This window comes from Drosophila nasuta, chromosome 3 (assembly GCF_023558535.2).
Source record: "Drosophila nasuta strain 15112-1781.00 chromosome 3, ASM2355853v1, whole genome shotgun sequence".
NCBI lineage: Eukaryota > Metazoa > Arthropoda > Insecta > Diptera > Drosophilidae > Drosophila > Drosophila nasuta.
The window spans coordinates 37,654,699-37,674,005 of NC_083457.1; the positions used below are offsets into that span (position 1 = coordinate 37,654,699).

The following is a 19,307-nucleotide window of genomic DNA, read 5'->3' on the forward strand; positions in this document are numbered from 1 at the left end:
GGGACCCCCCGCTGAATGGCAGAGCAAGCAGAGTTGCGTTGCGCTGCGAACGCCATTCAGCTGTCGAAACTGGCGCAATAAAATTGAACAATTTATAGACTTGCGATCCATTTGGTGCGCAATAATTGCGCCAAATTTACCAGAAATTAAGAAAAAAAAAAGGAAAACGAATAGAACGAAATGTCCGACAAACACACTCACACACACACAGATAGTCGGGTTGAACAATCGAAGTCGAATGGTCAAAAATGGTCGAAAGCCATTTCCACTTGGCACTTTGGGCTGTCTGTTGTTTAGCTTTTAGTTTAATAGCCGGTACTTAAAAACGCGTTGACTCACAGCAGGCTGTGAAGTAGGAAGCGGGAAGCACACAGAATAAGAATGAGAATGCGAATACGAATACGAATGAATAATGAAGAAGAACAGGAAATAGAACGAAAAGCGGCCATAATACGAATAATCGAGTGCGATTTTCTTGCTTTTCATCGATTTCAATGTTCAATGTTCAGTGTTTGCAATGCAGGTCGTAATTAATTAATTACTTGGCCAATGGCCATTTCGCCAAAAGGGAAACTCGAACACGCTGATTATGTGATAAATGTCCATGTCGAATTTTAAACGCAACACGCAACACGCTGTAGCATGCGGCGCCCTGCTGTAAGGCACGACGGATACGAGAACGTGCAACATTCCCTCGAACTTCATCTGGCATCTGTTTCATCTCACTCGACACGTATTGTCGTCATGGAACCTGCTGTTGAGGTTATACTCTGCGATCTGGATCTCGCCTTGTTGATGGTGTCGCTCACATTTGTTCTTCGGCTTTGTTCTTGCCCCTTTTGTAGATTTTCCACATTTCACTGATGTTTTTTGTGCTTTCTTTTTTTTTCTTTTTTCTTTTTTTTATAAGCGACTGAACTTTGGCCTTCGAAAGCAGCACACCTGTGTGCCGTATGGAAATGGAAAGCATTGGAAAACATGATCGAAATTCAGTTCCATTATTTGATCTGTTGACAGTTCAATAGCAAGGAATGAAACGCTCCGTAGGTTCAGTATATATAATTAGCTATTTGACGTTCAAGTGCCTGGCAAACGAGGCCACAGATCTTTGTAAATTTGGGTTAATCGAAGGCGACATCCTGACGTTACATTTGTGTCCTCTAATTACCCGCCGTAAATCGAGGCGCTGACAAATATTTTGACATTGGCGACGCCGCCTGCCTCGGAGACATTGTCACTGTGGTTCCAGGCCACTTGATCCGATCATCCGACCCGAGCGCCGTTCTCTAATGTGTGGTCGCCACTTGAGATCCGGTAGCAGAGTTTTGGGACTGTGAAATGTGATACGAAAACTTGAAAATATCAAAACCCAAGTCACAGCACAATTAATAAAAAACTTTTTGAAATGGATTTTTTAACCAATAATGTTTGCATTGAATTTAAAGTCAACTATCACAATGTTGTTAAATTGAGAAAAATTGTTCAGTATCATTTTGATTTTAGAACTTAGAGTAGAAACATTTAAATTAAATAATTGTGAACATTTTCGGACACTAAAATCCAGACAAAATCAAATCAGTATGAATCGTTTAATAAGTACCTCGATTTTAAAATTGGGCGAATCGTATATATCGTGTTTTCGAAATATTGCTGGATGTCCACAGCCGACAGAACTCAACGTGCAAGAAATTTTAAGTAACAAGAAGTCGGATCCATGCAAAAAGAAGGAAGATCCCTGCAAAAAGAAAGATCCTTGCAAAAAGAAAAAGGAAGATCCATGCAAGAAGAAGAAAGACCCTTGTAAAAAGAAAGAGGATCCTTGCAAGAAAAAGGAGGATCCCTGCAAAAAGAAAGATCCTTGCAAGAAAAAGAAGGAGGATCCCTGTAAAAAGAAAGATCCATGCAAAAAAGAAGGAAGATCCTTGCAAGAAGAAAGATCCTTGCAACAAAGATGATTCCAACAAGAAGAAAAAGACTGTGTGTAATAAAGGTTTGAATTATGCTGCTGTGTATTAAAGGAATTCAATAAATAATAATTTATTTATTTCTAGTACTAACACCTACTTCTCCACGCTGCAAGGACGGTAAAGGCGGAAAGCAAAAAAAATAAATGTTGAGTCCCATTAATTTTTTCTGTCCACCGAAATAAAGATATGCCAATTTTAAAATTTAGTCTCATCTTCTATTGTGGATCCACTTGCTTCTCTCGCAGCCTTCAGAAACTGACCGCCTGGCGCCAGCGGACGAGCAGTCCACATAATGGGTAGCAACAAATTGTTACGAGTATGTTGTTGACGGAACGACATGAATCACTATTAGTTTATGGCTGGCCAGGCACACAGAGATCATAAAACTGAACGCTCAGACATTATAAAGCCATAAAGCAACAAGTAAAATCGGCGCAAAAATAGCTGCCCAGGGAGGGGAAACTAACTCACACACACACAAAAAAGAGAAAAGATAAACCCATAAACAGTGATTAAAGTCGAAACCGAAGGCGTATGCAATCAGTGAATTTCCATGGACATTTTATGGCGATGCTACTACATATGGTACATCGGCTGAATCCCCTCTACATAGTCCAACTAGGAAGCTTGACAGTAGCAGTCAGGAAGATCCAATAGTTAGGATGAGTCTTTTTAAATGTAGTACAGTTTTATATACAGGAAAATCAAAGAACTTGATTTCCCAATTTGGAACAACTTACAAAGACCTCGAAATTACCGAAAATTACAAAAATACTTGTACGAAATTATTGCATTATTCTGTGGAAGAACTGCTCTACATCAGCTGGCAGGTGCTTAAAAGCTCCCACGTAGTAACCGTGCTCGGGAGATGCACAGATCGCTCCTCTCTGATCTCGAACCTCTGGCATCCATGACAAAAGATATTTTCCACTGCAACGACGGGAATTCATAAATTTCACACTCGGCCCCGACGAGTCAATTTTTATGGCAATTCAATTGCGCTGCCACCGATATTTGTTTCCTGCTGCTTGTGCAGCTACCAGATCCCCAGATCACCAGATCTGCACCCGTTCCAGTTCCCCGTTCCCATTGTCGGGCAGGTTGCAGCCGTATGGCCATCGATGAGTGTACGATTTAGTTTTCCCTACACTTAGTGTAAACAAAACCATTTCTAGACACGGGCCGCACTTGTCGAGCAAATGCAGCCGATGCTGATGCTGCTGCTTCTCAGACTCAATAGTTAAAATACTTTTTCATCTTTTTTATTTTAAGGTCTTCGAACGATCGATTTTTGTCTTCTTCCTCTCTTTGCGTCTGTGTTTTGGGTAATTATTACATTTTCAATGTAAACAAATTGCACGCTGCTAATTTCAGTTTATTTTAATTTTACAACATCATTTGGTCGCATCAATGATAAAAACACATTAAAAGTTTTCTTTTTTTTGCATTGTGCATTTTAATATGGCTAACTTTGTATTTCCTGTATGACCGTGCTTACCCACTGCAATGTATTGTGGTGCGGTCACACTTACTTTCTGATTGACTCTATCGGCGGCACTTTAAAACGTTCTGAAAGCCAGTCGATTGACGCAGGCGACGATCGACGGGCGGTCAAGAATCGATCATTTGAACGTCTGCCGTCTGCAACTCCACTTGAGTGCGTGGAGCTCTGACGACGCGACGCCATTCTATTCGTCTCCCCCTCCCACTCTGCACTCTCTATCATTCAAATGAACAACAGCCGCCTTTGCCACTGTTCAACCTTTCAACGCATAAAAAGGCCGAGGCGTAAAGTTTTTTACCAAATGATCTTTTTTTCCCGAATTATCGACGAAATTAATCTTAATCTTGAGTTTGCTCAGGCAACAGCAAAGGCAACAACACATGTGCCAAACGGCGTGTGCGTATGCGTACGCGTGTAGAGGTGTGGGAGTGGAGAGTCCACATATACATATGCACATACATGTGCATACATACATACATACACATATCTATTTCAAGGCCTTGACGTCCTTTAATTGTTGTTGTTGCTGCTGCCTGCTGCTGTTGTTTGCTTTGCTTTTGTTTTTGTGCGCGCGCCGATTGAAGTTTGGCCGACGCCGACGTCGACGTTCGTCAAAATTGTTGGCATCAGCAAACGCAAAACGGTTTGAAATACAGTGGAGAGATACAAGAGCAACAACAACAACAACAAAGACAAGAAGAAGAACAACAAGAACAGCGACAGCAATGTTGATGCCGATGACGAGTAAAAAAGACAGCCGAGTAGGCGAAGAAGATGAAGAAGAGGAGAGACATGCGCTGACTGCATCGCAACCTCGTCGACCACCAATTGGACCACCCAAAGCGTCGACTGTCCGTATTCTCCAAACCCCTAAAACCGCATAAATCCATATTTCTCTAGCTGCTGCGGCCGCCGTTTGTCGTTGCTGTTGCTGTTGTCGTTTTACTTTTTACGATAAATTACAGCAGCAGCACAGAAGCAATGCTGCAATCATTCATTCATGAGGGGATCCCAATGCCCTGCCTCCCCCCAATCGAGCGGCTCGTGTAAACATGTGTAAATCATGACCCGTTGATGGCCTCAACGTAGGCAGGGAGAAGGAAAGGGCACGGCAGGGCATAGCAACATGTGACGCTCTCTCATTGCAGCCAACAACTTTTGCACTGCGACCCCAGTGCTTTTTTTATTTTAATAGACAAATTAGTTGAGGAAAGCTGTGTCAGCTCTGCCAGCCAATCTTCGATTTTCGATAAGTATGCAACTGCTGCCATTTGGCGCCTGTTGTTGGTCGCCAGTGTTGCCCACCCACCGTCATCTTTGTCCCAAAAGGCCAAAGCAAATATTATTTATGCATGCATTCTCACACACTCACAAACACACTCACTTTGGGCCCTGAGAACTTTTTCGGTTTGTGCCCACATTGAGCAAGCAACAACAACACACACCGTGCACTTCCGAGTCGCATACATTTTTGTGTGATCTGCTCTTTGTTTATACTTAATGCGTGTTTCAATAAACATTGTGCGCCAAAGGGCAAAAATTCTGATATTGAAATTTTGATTCATTCTAAAAATGTTGCCGCCTGTGCATACATAAGTTCATACACATTGTGTACAAAAGATAAATCAGCCAACACAAATACAGTAGTCTGTCGATTAATTTAAATAGTTTTAAATATATTATTAAACAGAGAAATAATGCTCCAGAAAATAAAAAATAATAGTAATAGTAATTTACTGATTTATTTTGACATATATTTTGGATTCCATGTTTGTTGGCAAGTGTTTATCAGTATGCTGCCTGATATACCAAGGCTCAATTCAATACTCTCTTAAAAGCTGGCAGGTATATAACATAAAATGCCGTTGATTGTTTGATTTTCTGTTAATCACAGTCTGGCAAGGCTACAATTCGAAAGGAGAAGAAAGTTGCCCCTATGCTAAGTGTTGGAAAATACAATAGTCTTACGTTTTTAAGCACTGAGAAGCGTTGATCGTGAGCAGTGTGACCAGCCAACGAGGCATTTTAGTATTTGACTATCAATAAATATAAATATTCTAATATTTCTTTAATGTTTAATATGAAACCATGACATAATTTAAGTTGATCTCATTCTTAAGCTTACAATTCCAAACGTGGTATATTTTGGTATATTTGTCGTAAAATAGAGCATTTTAAAGTGCAAGCTGCGGTAACGCTGTTAAAACCGCAGTAGAAGTTAAAAAGTGATTCACGCACGCTCCCAAAGGGCAATAGTGATTTTGACAAAAAAAAAAAAGAAAAAACAAAACCAATAATAATTTGCATTGCCGCAAGACATAGCGTTAGAAAATTGATATAATTGAAACACGTTCGCCGCGAGAGTTTTTTGGAAAGTGCGGAAAAATTCAACGGCACCGCCAAGTCTCTGCGTCTGCGTCGCCCGAAATTTTCGAGTGTGCGGTGTGTATGTGTATTGTGTGTGAAGGGAGGAGAAGCAGCCAAAAAAAAGTGTACAGACGACGCGCAGACGCAACGCGATCTGCAGTGGCTAATTAAAAAAAAAAGTACCGAAAAAACGCGAGTGAAAATCAATTAATTATTATTGGCAAACGAACGAACGCCAATACAATCACATAAGTTGTTTGTTAACAAGAAAATAAATTGAAAATAAGAAAATGGGTTGTGCCGTGAGTACAGCACGAGATAAAGAAGCCATCGAACGTTCGAAAAACATCGACCGGGCATTAAGAGCTGAAGGAGAACGCGCCGCATCGGAGGTTAAACTGCTGCTCTTGGGTGCGTCTCTTTAATAAAAAAGATCTCTTCTCGACCATAAGTATTTAATATCACATTTTTAAGCGACGCCATTTACACGAAAGGGAAATGCACACACACATTCTTTTATATGGGGTAACTTTAATAGCGATCACCAAAGGAAACTAACAAAAAACCGTTTACATGCAAGTGTGTGTATGTATGTAGACATAAATTTGTTTGTTGCTTTTTCAATTAAATGGGTAAGATAAAGGAAGTTGTTTGACTCTTTCTCTGTGCACATATACATGTACGTGCATCTTTCATAATTATGCAATGCACAAGCAAGTCTAATAATTCGATTGCGATAAGAAAATTGAATGTAAATTGAAACCAAATGTCGAGCAGCGGCTTTAGCAACTGGGGCGCCATCCATCGGCTGCCATATGAAAACATGTTTGTTCTGCGGTTCTTCAGACACACATATGTACATATATATTTATATATAAATATATGTGTGCACACTTGTTGTGACTTGTGTGAAATGTGCATTGAAGCGTTGCGCCATATAAACTTTGACCTCTCTGTCGCTCGAGTGAAATTAAACACCGCGTCGCGTTTTAGCCTTCTGCAATTAAATTTCTATACGAAAAAAAAACTAAAAAACGCCACTACGAGAAATTATATTTGAATGCTTCGCAAGCGCACTTTCATTCATTCATTGCCATTCAATGTCTAAAACAATGAAATGAGGTTTTTTCCAGCTTTCGAGCAACAGCTACATACATGTGTACATAAATAGTTATACAAACACACACATAGTTGCACTTAGCCGCTTTGTTAATGAAGCGGCGCTCGTCGAATGACTCAAGAAAGGGGCTGCTGAGTGGCAACGATGATAGACCGCAACAGGGGGTGCGAAAGGGACATTCGACATGCCAGTTAAGTGACACTCGAGATGAACTCATCATTCATCGCTGTACAACACTGGCCCTAATATGGAATGCAGCTAAGCAGAAATCACTCGAACGTTAGACGTCATTCGATGAGATATAAAATATATATTAGCTTAATACTACACTACTTATGTACTACACCCAATAACTATTGTGAATTGGTGGCATTATAAAAGCAATGCAGTTTTCATTTATTATGTATTCAACTTGGAAGCAGAATTTCATTGTACTGCACAATTCAGCTGCTCGTTAAGACAAACAATTATAAGTAGAGTGACAAGCGCAGCAAGTATGCATGACAGTGTTGTTTGTTTATGGCAAGCAAGCAAAAACCAAAAAACACCTTGCAACACTTGCCTAACATTTGTGCTCTCATATTTATTTTATTGTTGGTATTTTCACTTCTATGGTATGAAGTATCTCTTTCGCCGTTGCTGCTGCGCCTGCGTTGCTCTTACTATCTATGCGTCCCTGTCTGGCAGACCTAATTGGTCGGGACAGCGACTCTTGTTTTTGTTGTGCTGCTGCTTTTACACTGACATTTTAAGTGGGGTGAATGATATTAGTGCAAATAAATGGCCCCACATCAAATGCAGCTGTGCATGTGCGCGTGCGCATTAGTATATGTGTGAATGCATACACGTACATGCATGTTTTATGTCTGTGCTTGTTTGGACTGCGCTTGTAGTTTGGCAGCTGTTGCTTTGCGACTTTTGCAGCTTCGCTTGTGTTTGACTTGTTATTGTTGTAGTTGTTGTTGTGCGGTATTAATACAATTTTGCTATTGTTATTGCAGTGGGTGTCTGACCATTGGCCCCTCTTCAGTCGAATTACGCCACTTAATTTGTTGTCACTCACTCTCCCTTCCTCTCTTTGACACGCTATTCAATTGAGAGTGGAACTTTCGTTTCAATTCTACAATTTACAAAAAGTGTTCATTCGAGTGAAATGTCATTCTCATTTGTAGTATTTGCATAAGATTGCGATAGGAAAGAAATCAAATATGAGTAAGAAATCGTATGTACAAGTAAATAACATTAATAAATAATAATAAACCACATGATGCCGACGACACATTACGTTTGGCAGTTCCACAGATAAACAATATTCGACACGCACACAAACACAAACACTTGGAAGCACTGTCAACACAAACGACTTAATCAACAATTTTTTAAGAATTTTCTATATATGTTCTTCACATATATAATGTACTTTATGTGCTTGTCGCAATAATTCATGTCGCCTTGCTGCCTTATCGGACTTATCAATAAATAACCTCTTAGCGATCGAATATTAAAAACATGAATTCTTCAACTAACGTACACTCGACTTTGCCTCACTAAAAAAGCATACAAGTTAGATGCGATAATAATTGCGCTTTAAATAGCAATTTGAATTTACAAACATACGAACATATCGATAATGCTGCCACTTCCGTTGGCCAATTATGAAATGCCGCAGAGTGTGTGTTTATTTACGAGTAATAATAAGTGCAAGTATTCACGATTCATCATGCAGTGAAGTCTGCCTCTGATTAACACAGGCATATTTCTCTCACTCAACTTATCTAAAAAAGTTCAGACGCCAGCCGCTTGGCGGCGCCAATGAAACTCGATTACGATTACTCATGCAAACGCAGCAACAGCAATCGAGCAATTTGTTTTGGAATGGTTTCAGCTTTCTTTTGTTGTCGGAGAATATCGCTGTTTGCCTTTAGTCACCTTTTAATACGCATAGGTATGCGTGTGTGTGTACATATGTGTGTCTAATTGTCCAGGAACTGCAATTGTAGAATTGCGACTCGTGAGTGTGTGTGTGTGTAACACTCCCCACTCACAACTACAAGTGTTGCCTGGGGTGACGGAGGCTGCACTGTCCATGTATGTGTAAATGTGAGAGTGTGCTAATGAAGTTAATTTTAATACCGCTGATTATCATGATGAGCGATGTTAATGATGATTATGCGGTTGTTGTCGCAGTCGCTGCTTCTGCTTCTGGTTATGTTGTGTTTTGTTGTAATCGTGCCCAAGCACGCTTTGTACTCACCGCTATTCGATTCGCGCCTCTTTGGAACGTTCTCATTCTCTCTCTGTCTCTCTTCTCATACTGCGGCTGATTATTATGGCACAGTTAACGGTGCATTGATAAATGAATATACAACGCACGTTTGTATCCGTGTGTGTGTGTTATTATTATTATTAAATTGACCTTTTTTCGCCATTGTTACAAACTGTTTTTTTGTTCACATTCGAACATTTCCTAATTCGTATTCAGATTTGTAAGGGCCCCTTTTTGGCCGTCTTTTAAGCCATAACATCGTGTATAACGACATTTTTGTTTATTGCTAAATTAGTGCGCATTGTTGCTTGTTAGTTTGTAAAAAGTAAATAGAAAAAAATAGGAAAAGGCTTAATATATCAACGGGCTGTTAATGCCCGTAAGTTGGACTTGGAGTTCGTTGGGAAGCAGTACTAAGCGCAGTAAAAAGTGAAAGTACAGTTGAGTTAAGGCATTGCAATTACCTAACCATCACTCTTCGTCTCTATGCTTCATATGTGCTTCTGTCTGGGAATAAACCTTAACAACAACAGTCAAAGCAGCGACAAAAGCATTGAATGTTGCAAAGATTTAACTGAAAAGAAAGAAAAAAAGTTGGCTTAATGTTCCATTGTTGCAATCGTCAGCGACATCGCCTATCGTTTTATAACTTAGGAAAACTTCGACCGGCAGTTGAACGAGATTATGACTACAATAAAAACATGCAGTTTTTATTATTTTTACTTTTTTGGGTGGTATAGGAAACTAATAAACACGTAACATTGTTTTATTGTCTATGCTGCTAGTTGCAACACCTTCGATATGGTCAGTTTATTTTTATTTGTACTTATTCCTCCACTCTCTGTCTCGACTGTCAATACAGGCTTCGAAATACAGTACACTCCCTATAAAGTGAACTAATGGAAACCAGGAGTCACTAAATTTATTATTTTCATTACAAAATTTAATTTTAATTTTAAAAAAAGTAAATATTTTTAAATCAAATTATATAATTATTAGATATTGATAATAGAATAATTATTTTTAAAAATGAATTATCAAAATTATATTTACAAATCGAAATTTCACTCTTTAGAGGGAGCACTGTTTAATCATGCTCAGCGTTTTATTTATTTACGACTCATGTGGAAACTTTATGCACTTTTTGATAAGTCGAATGTGCCGCGAGAGTTCAATGAACTGTTTAGTGTTGAAGTAAGGAATTTATAAATAGGGAATTACTAAAGTCTAAATTCGATTGCTAAATAAATAAATTGCAATCGCCGCTAGTTAGCTACGTACGATGTTTGTAACAAGCTCAATTACTTGGGATTACATGACCATCGCAATTGAGCTTAGGAGTCGACTCGGCGAGCTTTTTGGCCTCTTGAACCCAAAGACAATTGAGCAATTTGTGGCAAGCCACCATACATTCATTCATAAAGACAGTAGGCAACAACGAGACGACTACGATGACTACTATCCATTGATTCATTCATAGCGAGTTTTACGCACAACACAAAGAAGCGAAACTTCTTCCACATTCCCGATGTCAGCATCAATTACTTACTAATAGAATGAGCTCATTCTGAAAATATTTACTTACATATGTATATATTTAACGATGTTGTGGTTTTCTTTCAGGTGCTGGCGAATCTGGCAAATCAACGATAGTGAAGCAAATGAAGATCATCCATGAGACGGGCTATTCACAAGAAGAGTGCGAGGAATATCGTCGCGTCGTCTACAGCAATACGGTACAGAGTCTGATGGTCATCATACGTGCCATGGGTCGGCTAAAGATTGAGTTTGCGGATCCCGGAAAAACGGACATTGCCCGTCAGTTCTTCACACACGCCTCGGCGGCAGACGAGGGCATTCTGCTCCCAGAGATTGTGATGCTCATGAAGAAGCTGTGGTCCGATGGTGGAGTGCAGCAATCCTTTTCACGTTCGCGCGAGTATCAACTGAATGACTCGGCTGGCTACTATCTGAACTCACTGGACAGGATTGCGCAGCCGAACTATATTCCTACACAGCAGGATGTGCTGCGCACGCGTGTCAAGACCACAGGCATTATTGAGACGCACTTTAGCTGCAAACAGCTACACTTTAAGTGAGTTTGACATATTACTCACCATATTTGATAAGAGTTCTAATTAAAATGTTCTTATTTGCAGGCTATTTGATGTGGGCGGTCAGCGTTCAGAGCGTAAGAAGTGGATTCATTGCTTTGAGGGAGTCACAGCCATCATCTTTTGTGTGGCACTCTCAGGTGAGTTTCCATTATTAACTCTTTAGACGATGCAGTATTTAATTGAAATTATCTTATAGGCTATGACTTGGTCTTGGCCGAGGATGAGGAAATGAATCGCATGATTGAATCACTCAAGCTCTTCGACTCCATCTGCAATTCCAAATGGTTCGTCGAAACGTCTATCATACTCTTCTTGAACAAAAAGGATTTGTTCGAGGAAAAAATCAAACGATCTCCTCTCACAATATGCTTCCCCGAATACACTGGTAATACATTATAATCAGATCATCAATTTAAACGTATTGTTAATCATTTATCTGTTCTACTTTGCAGGTTCGAACACATTTGAGGAGGCCGCCAATTACATTCGCATGAAATTCGAAAATCTCAACAAACGAAAAGACCAAAAGGAAATCTATACGCATCTCACCTGCGCCACAGATACGAACAATGTGAAGTTTGTATTCGATGCCGTTACAGATGTCATCATCAAGAACAATCTGAAACAAATTGGATTGTTTTAAGAATATAGACAAGACAAAAAGATATAGGGAGAGAAGCAGCTTATATGATTAGAGTGCGTCTTAGTATTAACGGAAAGCGCGCAAACATTTCCATTACATTATAATTACTAGTAGACAGATATATATACATTTTACATTCATATACTAACATATGTATATGCATACATAGTCCATTATGTATAGTGTAATACGTACATTTATATACTTATTCTATTATTACATTTGAAATGCTTTACAATGCTCTTGAGATAAACTTATATGTGTAAACAACGAACCGATTTTGTTGCCAATAGTCGCGGAACAAATAACCAACTGCAATTAATTAAGTTAACTGTTTAAATGCTATAAGTGAACTAATTAAACTACGCGTGTATGTATGTAATTTAACAAGTGTAAATTAGGCGTCATTAGGATGGAGCTTGCTAAAGACAATTGGCCACTCTTGTGCATAAATGCCACAATTGTGGCCAGTTGTCTTTTGAGTTTTATTTAAGTTTATTTACTAAATCATTTTGTGTACTGTAAATGTGGCTAAATTGCATGGCGCAAAATCAACCGACTACGCCAAATGTCATTCTCTCATTTTACGCCATGCATTTCGATGCCACGTTTTGCAACACTTATCATTGAGGACGCCGCCGCGTACATTTTGCCAAGAGCTTAGCACACCGTTTAGAGTGAGCGTGGGCCACATTTTTGTATGCCCGTTTTACGTGTAACTAGAAAACTTACTAATATTTTTTAGTATTAGCTTAAATAAAGACAAAATACAACAACTAACGCAAATGTTTATTTTCTAATGGAGGAGTTTGGTAAGTAAATATCCAGTGTCAGACAATAAACTTAACAAATGGAAATATGAAGTATTGCACAGCACTGTTCTCACCTCACTTAGTCGTGGTGAGTTTATCGTGGCGTCAAAAGTCGTACGTTCTTTTGCTGTCAACGTTTGTCAGAGTCAGAATAGTTGTTTGCGTTAATTCGATCAAACTCTTCAAAAATATTCTGGTTTACTCGAGTTATTCTGTTTAGTCTTGTTGAAATACACGAAAAACCAAAGCTGAGCTTTAACTAAACAAATATGTTGCGCGCATTAGTCTCGGTTAGCCAACGTGCCAAGGCTCCTCAAGCGATGCTGCTGATGAAGGGCATGGGTAAGTCTTCTAGAACTTTAGCTGTCTGTATACGGATTTTTTTTTTAATTTGTTAAATTGCGAATGACTCCTTTGAGGAATTCCAGTAACAACCACTGCTAAGAATCAGCATGAAAACTCTTATTACGAAATATCGCAATCTCTTTAATTAAATACAAAAATACATCACTTTTTATATGCATGTTTAACAATTCATCTATGCAGATCCTGGATTGCTGGCACAGATTAAGCAGCGTCAGTCCAACGTTCTGGCTCGTCAGTTAGTCCGCAGCTTTGCCAGCGGCAATGACAGCATCAAGGGAGCAGCCACTGGCGTCCCTCAGGGAGGCATAATTGGCAGCATTGGCGGAAATGCAACGACTATGGGACATGCTGCCGGCGATGCAACTGCCTGTCAGGTGCAGACTGCATCCTTTGGCAATGCGGGCTCGGGCGCCGGCGATGGCTGCAAATCAAATGAGGGTAACACCAAGGCAGGCACAATTACATCCCAATTGCATACAACTTCTACGCTTCCAGAGTGCGGCAACATTGGCACTGTTGAGTCGACAGCAGCTGCTGCGCCGAAGAAAACCAAAAAGGCCAAGGCGACAGCATCGTATTCCAAAGAACCTACCACTGATCGCGCAGCATCTGTCGGCAACATGGCCGATGATGCAGTGAAGCAATTGCAGGAAGTAGCTGCCAATTTGCCCAGCAAAGCGCAGGTGGAGAAGTTTGTCTTTCGCGTCTTGGCTTTTGTTTATGATATCACCTATCTAACGGGCACCTGGACCATACGCTTTGTGGATGAGAAGATCTTGCGGAATGCCACAGTCCAGTACTATTGGAAGCGATTCCACGAGAAAATGGAGCAGGCAAAGAAGGACTAAACATTGTCAATGGTTTTCGCAAACAACAAATATTCATGAATTATAAGCAACACGAATCACATACATAAATCTCAAATTTCAAGATCCATATAATGTATTTAATTTGAATTAACATTTACTTAGTTTTTAGATTTGGTATTGCTTTTGGGTCTGGCTTAAATTCAGTAAAGTTTGGTAGATTTCAATCAATTTACAATATTCCGCGTACATTTGCATAAAGCAATTCAGATAAATCACAACTTTTAAAATTAAGTTTATTATTTTATTATTATTATTAATTTGTCAAATATGCTGGTATGATTTTGTTACTAAATCAAGAAAGTCTGACTACAGTCGATACAGTAATCATATAAGTATTTGAAATACATGTATGATATAATTTAGATTTAACCGCAAAGTATATGACTCATTTAAGTATATATTTTATTTGCATTATATTAGCAACGGCTTTCGAAATCAGTTTAAAATATTGAGGTATTTAAAATACACTTAACAATTCAGATGATCGCAAATTTCAAGACCCATTAAAATGTATATTTTGCTTGCAATTAATGCCAAGTTGGCAAGATATGATTTGGTTTTAGATTTCTGTTGAAATTCAAGAGAACTTCGCTTGGCTGGCATAACCGTCCAGTAATTTGGCCAGATACTTAAGTATCTTGTTGCGTGCCTCCTTCAGCTGAGGCGGATCACTGTTCGATGGCTCATACATGTTGGCGCAATGTGCGGTGCCTGCAAAATTGTGAATCGCCAAATAAAGCGTCAGATTACATTAATCAATCCCTCAATTAAATCCAATTACCTTCAATATAAATTGTGGGTGTCTTGGTGTTGGCTGAGACATACAGACCCAACGCATGCCAGGGATCAATGGAGCCATGCACATAAAGAACCTGAGTGGTCTCTGGCTTGAGGGCACCATAATATTTATTGGTTTGGGCAACAACCTGATCCAGGTATTTGGAATCCATGCGATCGGAAAACACATCCATGCATTGGCGTATGAAGAAGTCAACACCAAAGCGATCGCCAAATGTATCGGATTTGTTCTCCGACGTCTGATAGAATCCAAATTCAGTGCAGGTTTGGTAGATCCATTGACGCATGCCCTTGGCCGTCTCCGAGTCCCAGGAAACGTTTTTCATGTCGGCTACCATCTTATCATACTTGTAGTCCAGACACTTGGTCTTTGAGTCCTTCAGAAGCAAGTCATTAACGGCACCCAAACGTGTCACCGGTGGACCAATCGTAGTATTAAGCATGATATCGCAGATCTGCAAAGAATCAACAGTTCTATACTATTACTATATCTTTATTTTGACAGTTCTTACTTCGTCAATGGTGACGGTGGCATGTGGACTGTTGTCCTTGTTGTACTGCACAACGCCAGCAAAGTTACCAGCGATATTTTCAAAGAAATTCGCTATGTCCAATGGGTTTTCAATCGAGTCTTTCAAAGGCGTGCAAGTTCTAGAAAAGGCGAGCTGATTAAAATTGCTATAAATAGTGTTTGATACTATTTACATACTTGAACTTATCATCGAGGTTGCGTTGTCCGATCATGTGTCTCAACAGTATTTCGACTTGGGCAAAGCTCCGCTGCACAGCTTCTACACACTCGGGCTTGTAGCTTGCCAACGAAGCCTTGACCACTTCAAAGTATTCCTTAAAATCCACTTGAGCCAACAGAGGGCCACTGGAACTGATGGCACCGTAGATTAAATTCGGATACTTCTCTCGCGCCCAGGCAGCTAAAGAGCCGGGATATGATCCACCGAATGCAATCCACTTTTGGGTATCCGCTAGGTTATGTTTGGCCTTCATGGCAATCACAAAGTTAGATAAATCTGCCAACGCCTGTTCCGAGCTTAGATAAGCCAAGTTGGTGGTGGAAAGATCGCTTGTTGGATGACTCTTGCCGTAGAAACGATGCTCAAGCTGGATACACAAAGCACCGAAGTGCTCGGCATAATGTATCCAGGCGCCTTCATGCATCCACTTTTTGGTGGCCTCGCCCTCGCCGCCGATCATCAAGAACACTGGAGCCTGGCTATCATTGCGATAGTATTGATCGTTCACATAATAACGCTGCTGCCAAGTGCGTGTGTCCTTTGGAGTGAAGTGATCCAATCGCTGCTCGAACCACAAATCCTCTGAATCCAATAGACGTTGCAATCCAGCCACTTTACTTGGCTCACCCACGAAACCATCAAATCGGCGACCTCGTCGAAAGCCAATACATTCTGTCTGCGATATTAGAGTGGCGAAGAGAAAGTGGAGGAGGAGGAGCACACTCAACCCCTTGAAGTTCCTTGTTGTTTGCATTTTGCGAGACAATCGCAATCAGTTTGTGATTTTTTATGCTCTGAGGTCAATTGGAGAGTACTGATATTTGATTAGCACGAGAGCTGCTTGACCGAATAACTGTAAAAACAGCGCAAGAATGCAGCTTATATAGTTCTATTTATGTGCATACGTATGTACAATGAACCTATAAGTATGTATTTGCGTACTTTTCTATTTCTTTATGCTTTCGTTATTTGTTTTTGCTTCGCACTTGCCGGCTGCGTTGCGGTGTTGTCACCTGGCTTTAATTGCACTGTGAACTTTCCCTGGTAACAGAATTATTTGGACGATTGTGTTTATTATAGTCACAATTATAATATATTTAAAACATTCAAAATAGTGAGTTTAATGGATTAATTTGCATTTTTACAATAACTTAAAATATACCAAATATACCAAAACAAAAACTTTGCCAAGCAGTGCTGCCACCCAGTTCTCAAATCGCTACTAGGCAACGGTTGCTTTAATTTCAAACAAAAATTACAGTTAAATTGACAACGGCGAGTGAAATTTATTTTTTTTTTTAAATATAATACTATTATTTATTTACGTAAAATAGTCGTTAAGCATCAAAGAGTTCTGTCGCGGGATATTTTATGAATCAATGAAAAAGTGGAAAATGGCGTCCGCCAACACTCGGTTGGACAAGCAGCCATTTTTCTTCTGGGAAACAAGATTGCCAAAAAGCTCTAAGAATGATAAATGAATGATGGCTTAGGTCGTGTTTGGTGGCTATGAAAAAACTGTTCATCTATAATTAATAACCATAAAATGCGAAAATATGCGATCTACGATCAAAAAAGCAATAAGCAATATCTTAAAAAAATAACAAATGTATATTCTTACATTTTAAGCATATTCGAAACATATTGAGTAAATTACAAGTTTAGAAAATATGATTTAGTTTTAGATTGCAAGCCATGTTTTGCTCGACCTTTGAGTAATCTGGTCAGATAGTTAAGTATCTTGTTGCGTGCCTCCTTCAGCTGAGGCGGATCACTGCTCAATGGCTCATACATGTTGGCGCAATGTGAGGTGTCTGCAAAATTTGTGAAATAAAGTATTAAAAAAATTAAATCAATTAAATCCTATATTAAATTTAATTACCTTCTATATAAATGGTGGGCGTCAAAGGGTTTGCTGAGACATACAGACCCAACGCACGCCACGGATCAATGGAGCCATGCACGTAAAGAACCTGTGTTGTCTCTGGCTTGAGCGCACCATAACATTTATTGGTGCGGCCAACAACCTGATCCAAATAGTTCGAATCCATGCGATTGGAGAACACATCCATACATTGGCGTATGAAAAAGTCAACGTCAAAGCGATCGCTAAATAGATCTCATTTTTTCGCGGATGTTTGATAGAAGCCAAATTCAGTGCAAGTTTGGTAATACCATTGGCGTGAGTCTTCAATGGCATTTGCCGAGTCCCAGGAAACGTCCTTTATATCGGATATCATCTTGTCATACTTGTAGTCCAGACAAGTTGTCTGCGTTACATTCAGCAGAAGGTTGTTTATTTTGCTCAATCGTGTCACCAGCGTATCAATCCTATTATACACCATAGAATCGCAGATCTGAAAAGAATCGAAAACAATTATATAGTATTACTTAATCATTATTTTAGACAACACTCACTTCTGAGATCGGGATTAGCATGGGGTTGTACTGCACAACAGAGGCAAAGTGTTCAGCCAGCTTATAAAAGAAATTCGTAATGTCCAATGGATTTTGAATGGAGTCTTTCAAAGGCGTGCAAGTTCTAATAAACACGAGCTGATTAAAATTGCTATAAATAATGCTTAATTCTAATTACATACTTGAACTGAGCATCGAGGTCGCTAAGTTTGCTTTGGTCTCTCAGTTGATTCTCGAGTTTGACGAAACTGTCTCTGACAGCTTTCACACAGTGCGGGTTATAGCTGCCCAATGACTCCTTAACCAGCATATAGAATTGCTCAAAGTCTACTTGGGCCATGAGAGGACCACTCGAGCTAATGGCACCGTAGATTAAATTGGGATACTTCTCTCGTGCCCAGGCAGCCAAAGAACCGGCATACGAGCCACCAAATGCAATCCACTTTTGGGTATCCGCTAATTTATACTTGACCTTCATGGCAATCACAAATTTAGACAAATCAGCCAAAGCCTGCTTTGAACTCAGATATGCCAAATTGCTGGTGGAAAGATCCCTCGTTGGATGACTTTTGCCATAGTAGCGATGCTCCAGCTGTATGCACAATGCTCCAAAGTGCTTAGCATAATGTATCCAGGCCCCTTCATCCATCCACTGTTCGGAGGCCTCGCCCTCGCCGCCGATCATCAAGAACACTGGAGCCTGGCTATCATTGCGATAGTATTGATCGTTCACATAATATCGTTGCAGCCACGTGCGAGTGTCCTCGGGAGCGAAGTTATCCAATCGCTGCTCGAACCACAAATCCTTTGAATCTAACGAGCGCCCAAGTCCTGACACTTTTCTTGCTCCTTCTGTAAAACGGTTATATCGACGAGCAAATCGAATTCCAAGACAATCGCTTTGCGCGATTAGCGTGGCGAAAAGCAAGTGAAGGAGAAGGAGCACACTTAACTCCTTGAAGTCTTTTAAAGCTTTTAACATTTTACAAGTCAATCACAATTAGTCTGATATTTTTTTATGCTCTGCTCGCTCGGAACGATTGATGGAAACTGTTTTCTAATTAGCACGGGTACTCCTATAATATTTATGAGAACACCGCAAAACTTATTCATATACAGTTATATTATGAGCACACATAAATAAATCTATATAAATAAATTTTTTTGCGTTAGTCACTGATTTATTGATGAATTGAACTTTTAATTTAAAAGCTTTAACGCAAAGCGTAATAGGTAAATGGAATTCTAACACAACATAAATAAGCTAACCTAGTCAAATTGTAATATTTATTAAAATTTAATATATAA

The 19,307-nt window shown here is 39.6% G+C and overlaps 5 protein-coding genes and 1 long non-coding RNA gene across 7 annotated transcripts in view; 3 read left to right on the forward strand and 3 right to left on the reverse strand.

Annotated features, from left to right (window-relative positions):
- Nucleotides 1-19,307, reverse strand: part of LOC132791317 (glutamic acid-rich protein) — a 36,979-nt gene that overhangs the window by 13,015 nt on the left and 4,657 nt on the right. The window lies entirely within an intron of this gene.
- Nucleotides 989-2,168, forward strand: LOC132789818 (uncharacterized). Its single transcript, XR_009632741.1, has 2 exons — nt 989-1,990; nt 2,052-2,168. It is a non-coding gene; the product is annotated as an uncharacterized LOC132789818 (long non-coding RNA).
- On the forward strand, nt 5,695-12,778 carry LOC132789817 (G protein alpha i subunit). Its single transcript, XM_060798095.1, has 5 exons — nt 5,695-6,249; nt 10,848-11,319; nt 11,384-11,478; nt 11,538-11,726; nt 11,794-12,778. Exons 1-5 carry the CDS (start codon nt 6,129-6,131, stop codon nt 11,982-11,984), a joined length of 1,068 nt encoding a protein of 355 aa, XP_060654078.1. The 5' UTR covers nt 5,695-6,128; the 3' UTR covers nt 11,985-12,778.
- LOC132790388 (uncharacterized) lies at nt 12,920-14,100 on the forward strand. 2 transcript variants are annotated; one of them, XM_060798887.1, is made up of 3 exons: nt 12,920-13,138; nt 13,343-13,600; nt 13,658-14,100. In XM_060798887.1, exons 1-3 carry the CDS (start codon nt 13,066-13,068, stop codon nt 14,008-14,010), a joined length of 684 nt encoding a protein of 227 aa, XP_060654870.1. In that variant the 5' UTR covers nt 12,920-13,065; the 3' UTR covers nt 14,011-14,100. The 2 variants fall into 2 exon arrangements, with proteins under 2 accessions (XP_060654870.1, XP_060654869.1); XM_060798886.1 differs by having other exon boundaries at nt 12,921-13,138; nt 13,343-14,100.
- Nucleotides 14,565-16,544, reverse strand: LOC132790387 (putative serine protease K12H4.7). Its single transcript, XM_060798885.1, has 4 exons — nt 15,539-16,544; nt 15,342-15,480; nt 14,813-15,284; nt 14,565-14,742 (listed from the first exon to the last, which is right to left on the reverse strand). The coding sequence occupies exons 1-4, from the start codon at nt 16,333-16,335 to the stop codon at nt 14,609-14,611; spliced, it is 1,542 nt and encodes a 513-aa protein (XP_060654868.1). The 5' UTR covers nt 16,336-16,544; the 3' UTR covers nt 14,565-14,608.
- Nucleotides 17,470-19,025, reverse strand: LOC132790782 (putative serine protease K12H4.7). The gene is made up of 3 exons (XM_060799474.1): nt 18,182-19,025; nt 18,000-18,123; nt 17,470-17,938 (listed from the first exon to the last, which is right to left on the reverse strand). Exons 1-3 carry the CDS (start codon nt 18,979-18,981, stop codon nt 17,702-17,704), a joined length of 1,161 nt encoding a protein of 386 aa, XP_060655457.1. The 5' UTR covers nt 18,982-19,025; the 3' UTR covers nt 17,470-17,701.

Coding starts and splice junctions, on each gene's coding strand:
- LOC132789817 (XM_060798095.1), top strand. CDS start 6,129: ATGGGTTGTGCCGTGAGTACAGCACGAGATAAAGAAGCCATCGAACGT. Junction 6,250..10,847: donor GGTTAAACTGCTGCTCTTGG/GTGCGTCTCTTT, acceptor GTTTTCTTTCAG/GTGCTGGCGAATCTGGCAAA. Junction 11,320..11,383: donor TGCAAACAGCTACACTTTAA/GTGAGTTTGACA, acceptor TCTTATTTGCAG/GCTATTTGATGTGGGCGGTC.
- LOC132790388 (XM_060798886.1), top strand. CDS start 13,066: ATGTTGCGCGCATTAGTCTCGGTTAGCCAACGTGCCAAGGCTCCTCAA. Junction 13,139..13,342: donor GCTGCTGATGAAGGGCATGG/GTAAGTCTTCTA, acceptor TCATCTATGCAG/ATCCTGGATTGCTGGCACAG.
- LOC132790387 (XM_060798885.1), bottom strand. CDS start 16,335: ATGCAAACAACAAGGAACTTCAAGGGGTTGAGTGTGCTCCTCCTCCTC. Junction 15,481..15,538: donor AACCTCGATGATAAGTTCAA/GTATGTAAATAG, acceptor CGCCTTTTCTAG/AACTTGCACGCCTTTGAAAG. Junction 15,285..15,341: donor CCACCGTCACCATTGACGAA/GTAAGAACTGTC, acceptor GATTCTTTGCAG/ATCTGCGATATCATGCTTAA.
- LOC132790782 (XM_060799474.1), bottom strand. CDS start 18,981: ATGTTAAAAGCTTTAAAAGACTTCAAGGAGTTAAGTGTGCTCCTTCTC. Junction 18,124..18,181: donor GACCTCGATGCTCAGTTCAA/GTATGTAATTAG, acceptor CGTGTTTATTAG/AACTTGCACGCCTTTGAAAG. Junction 17,939..17,999: donor TGCTAATCCCGATCTCAGAA/GTGAGTGTTGTC, acceptor GATTCTTTTCAG/ATCTGCGATTCTATGGTGTA.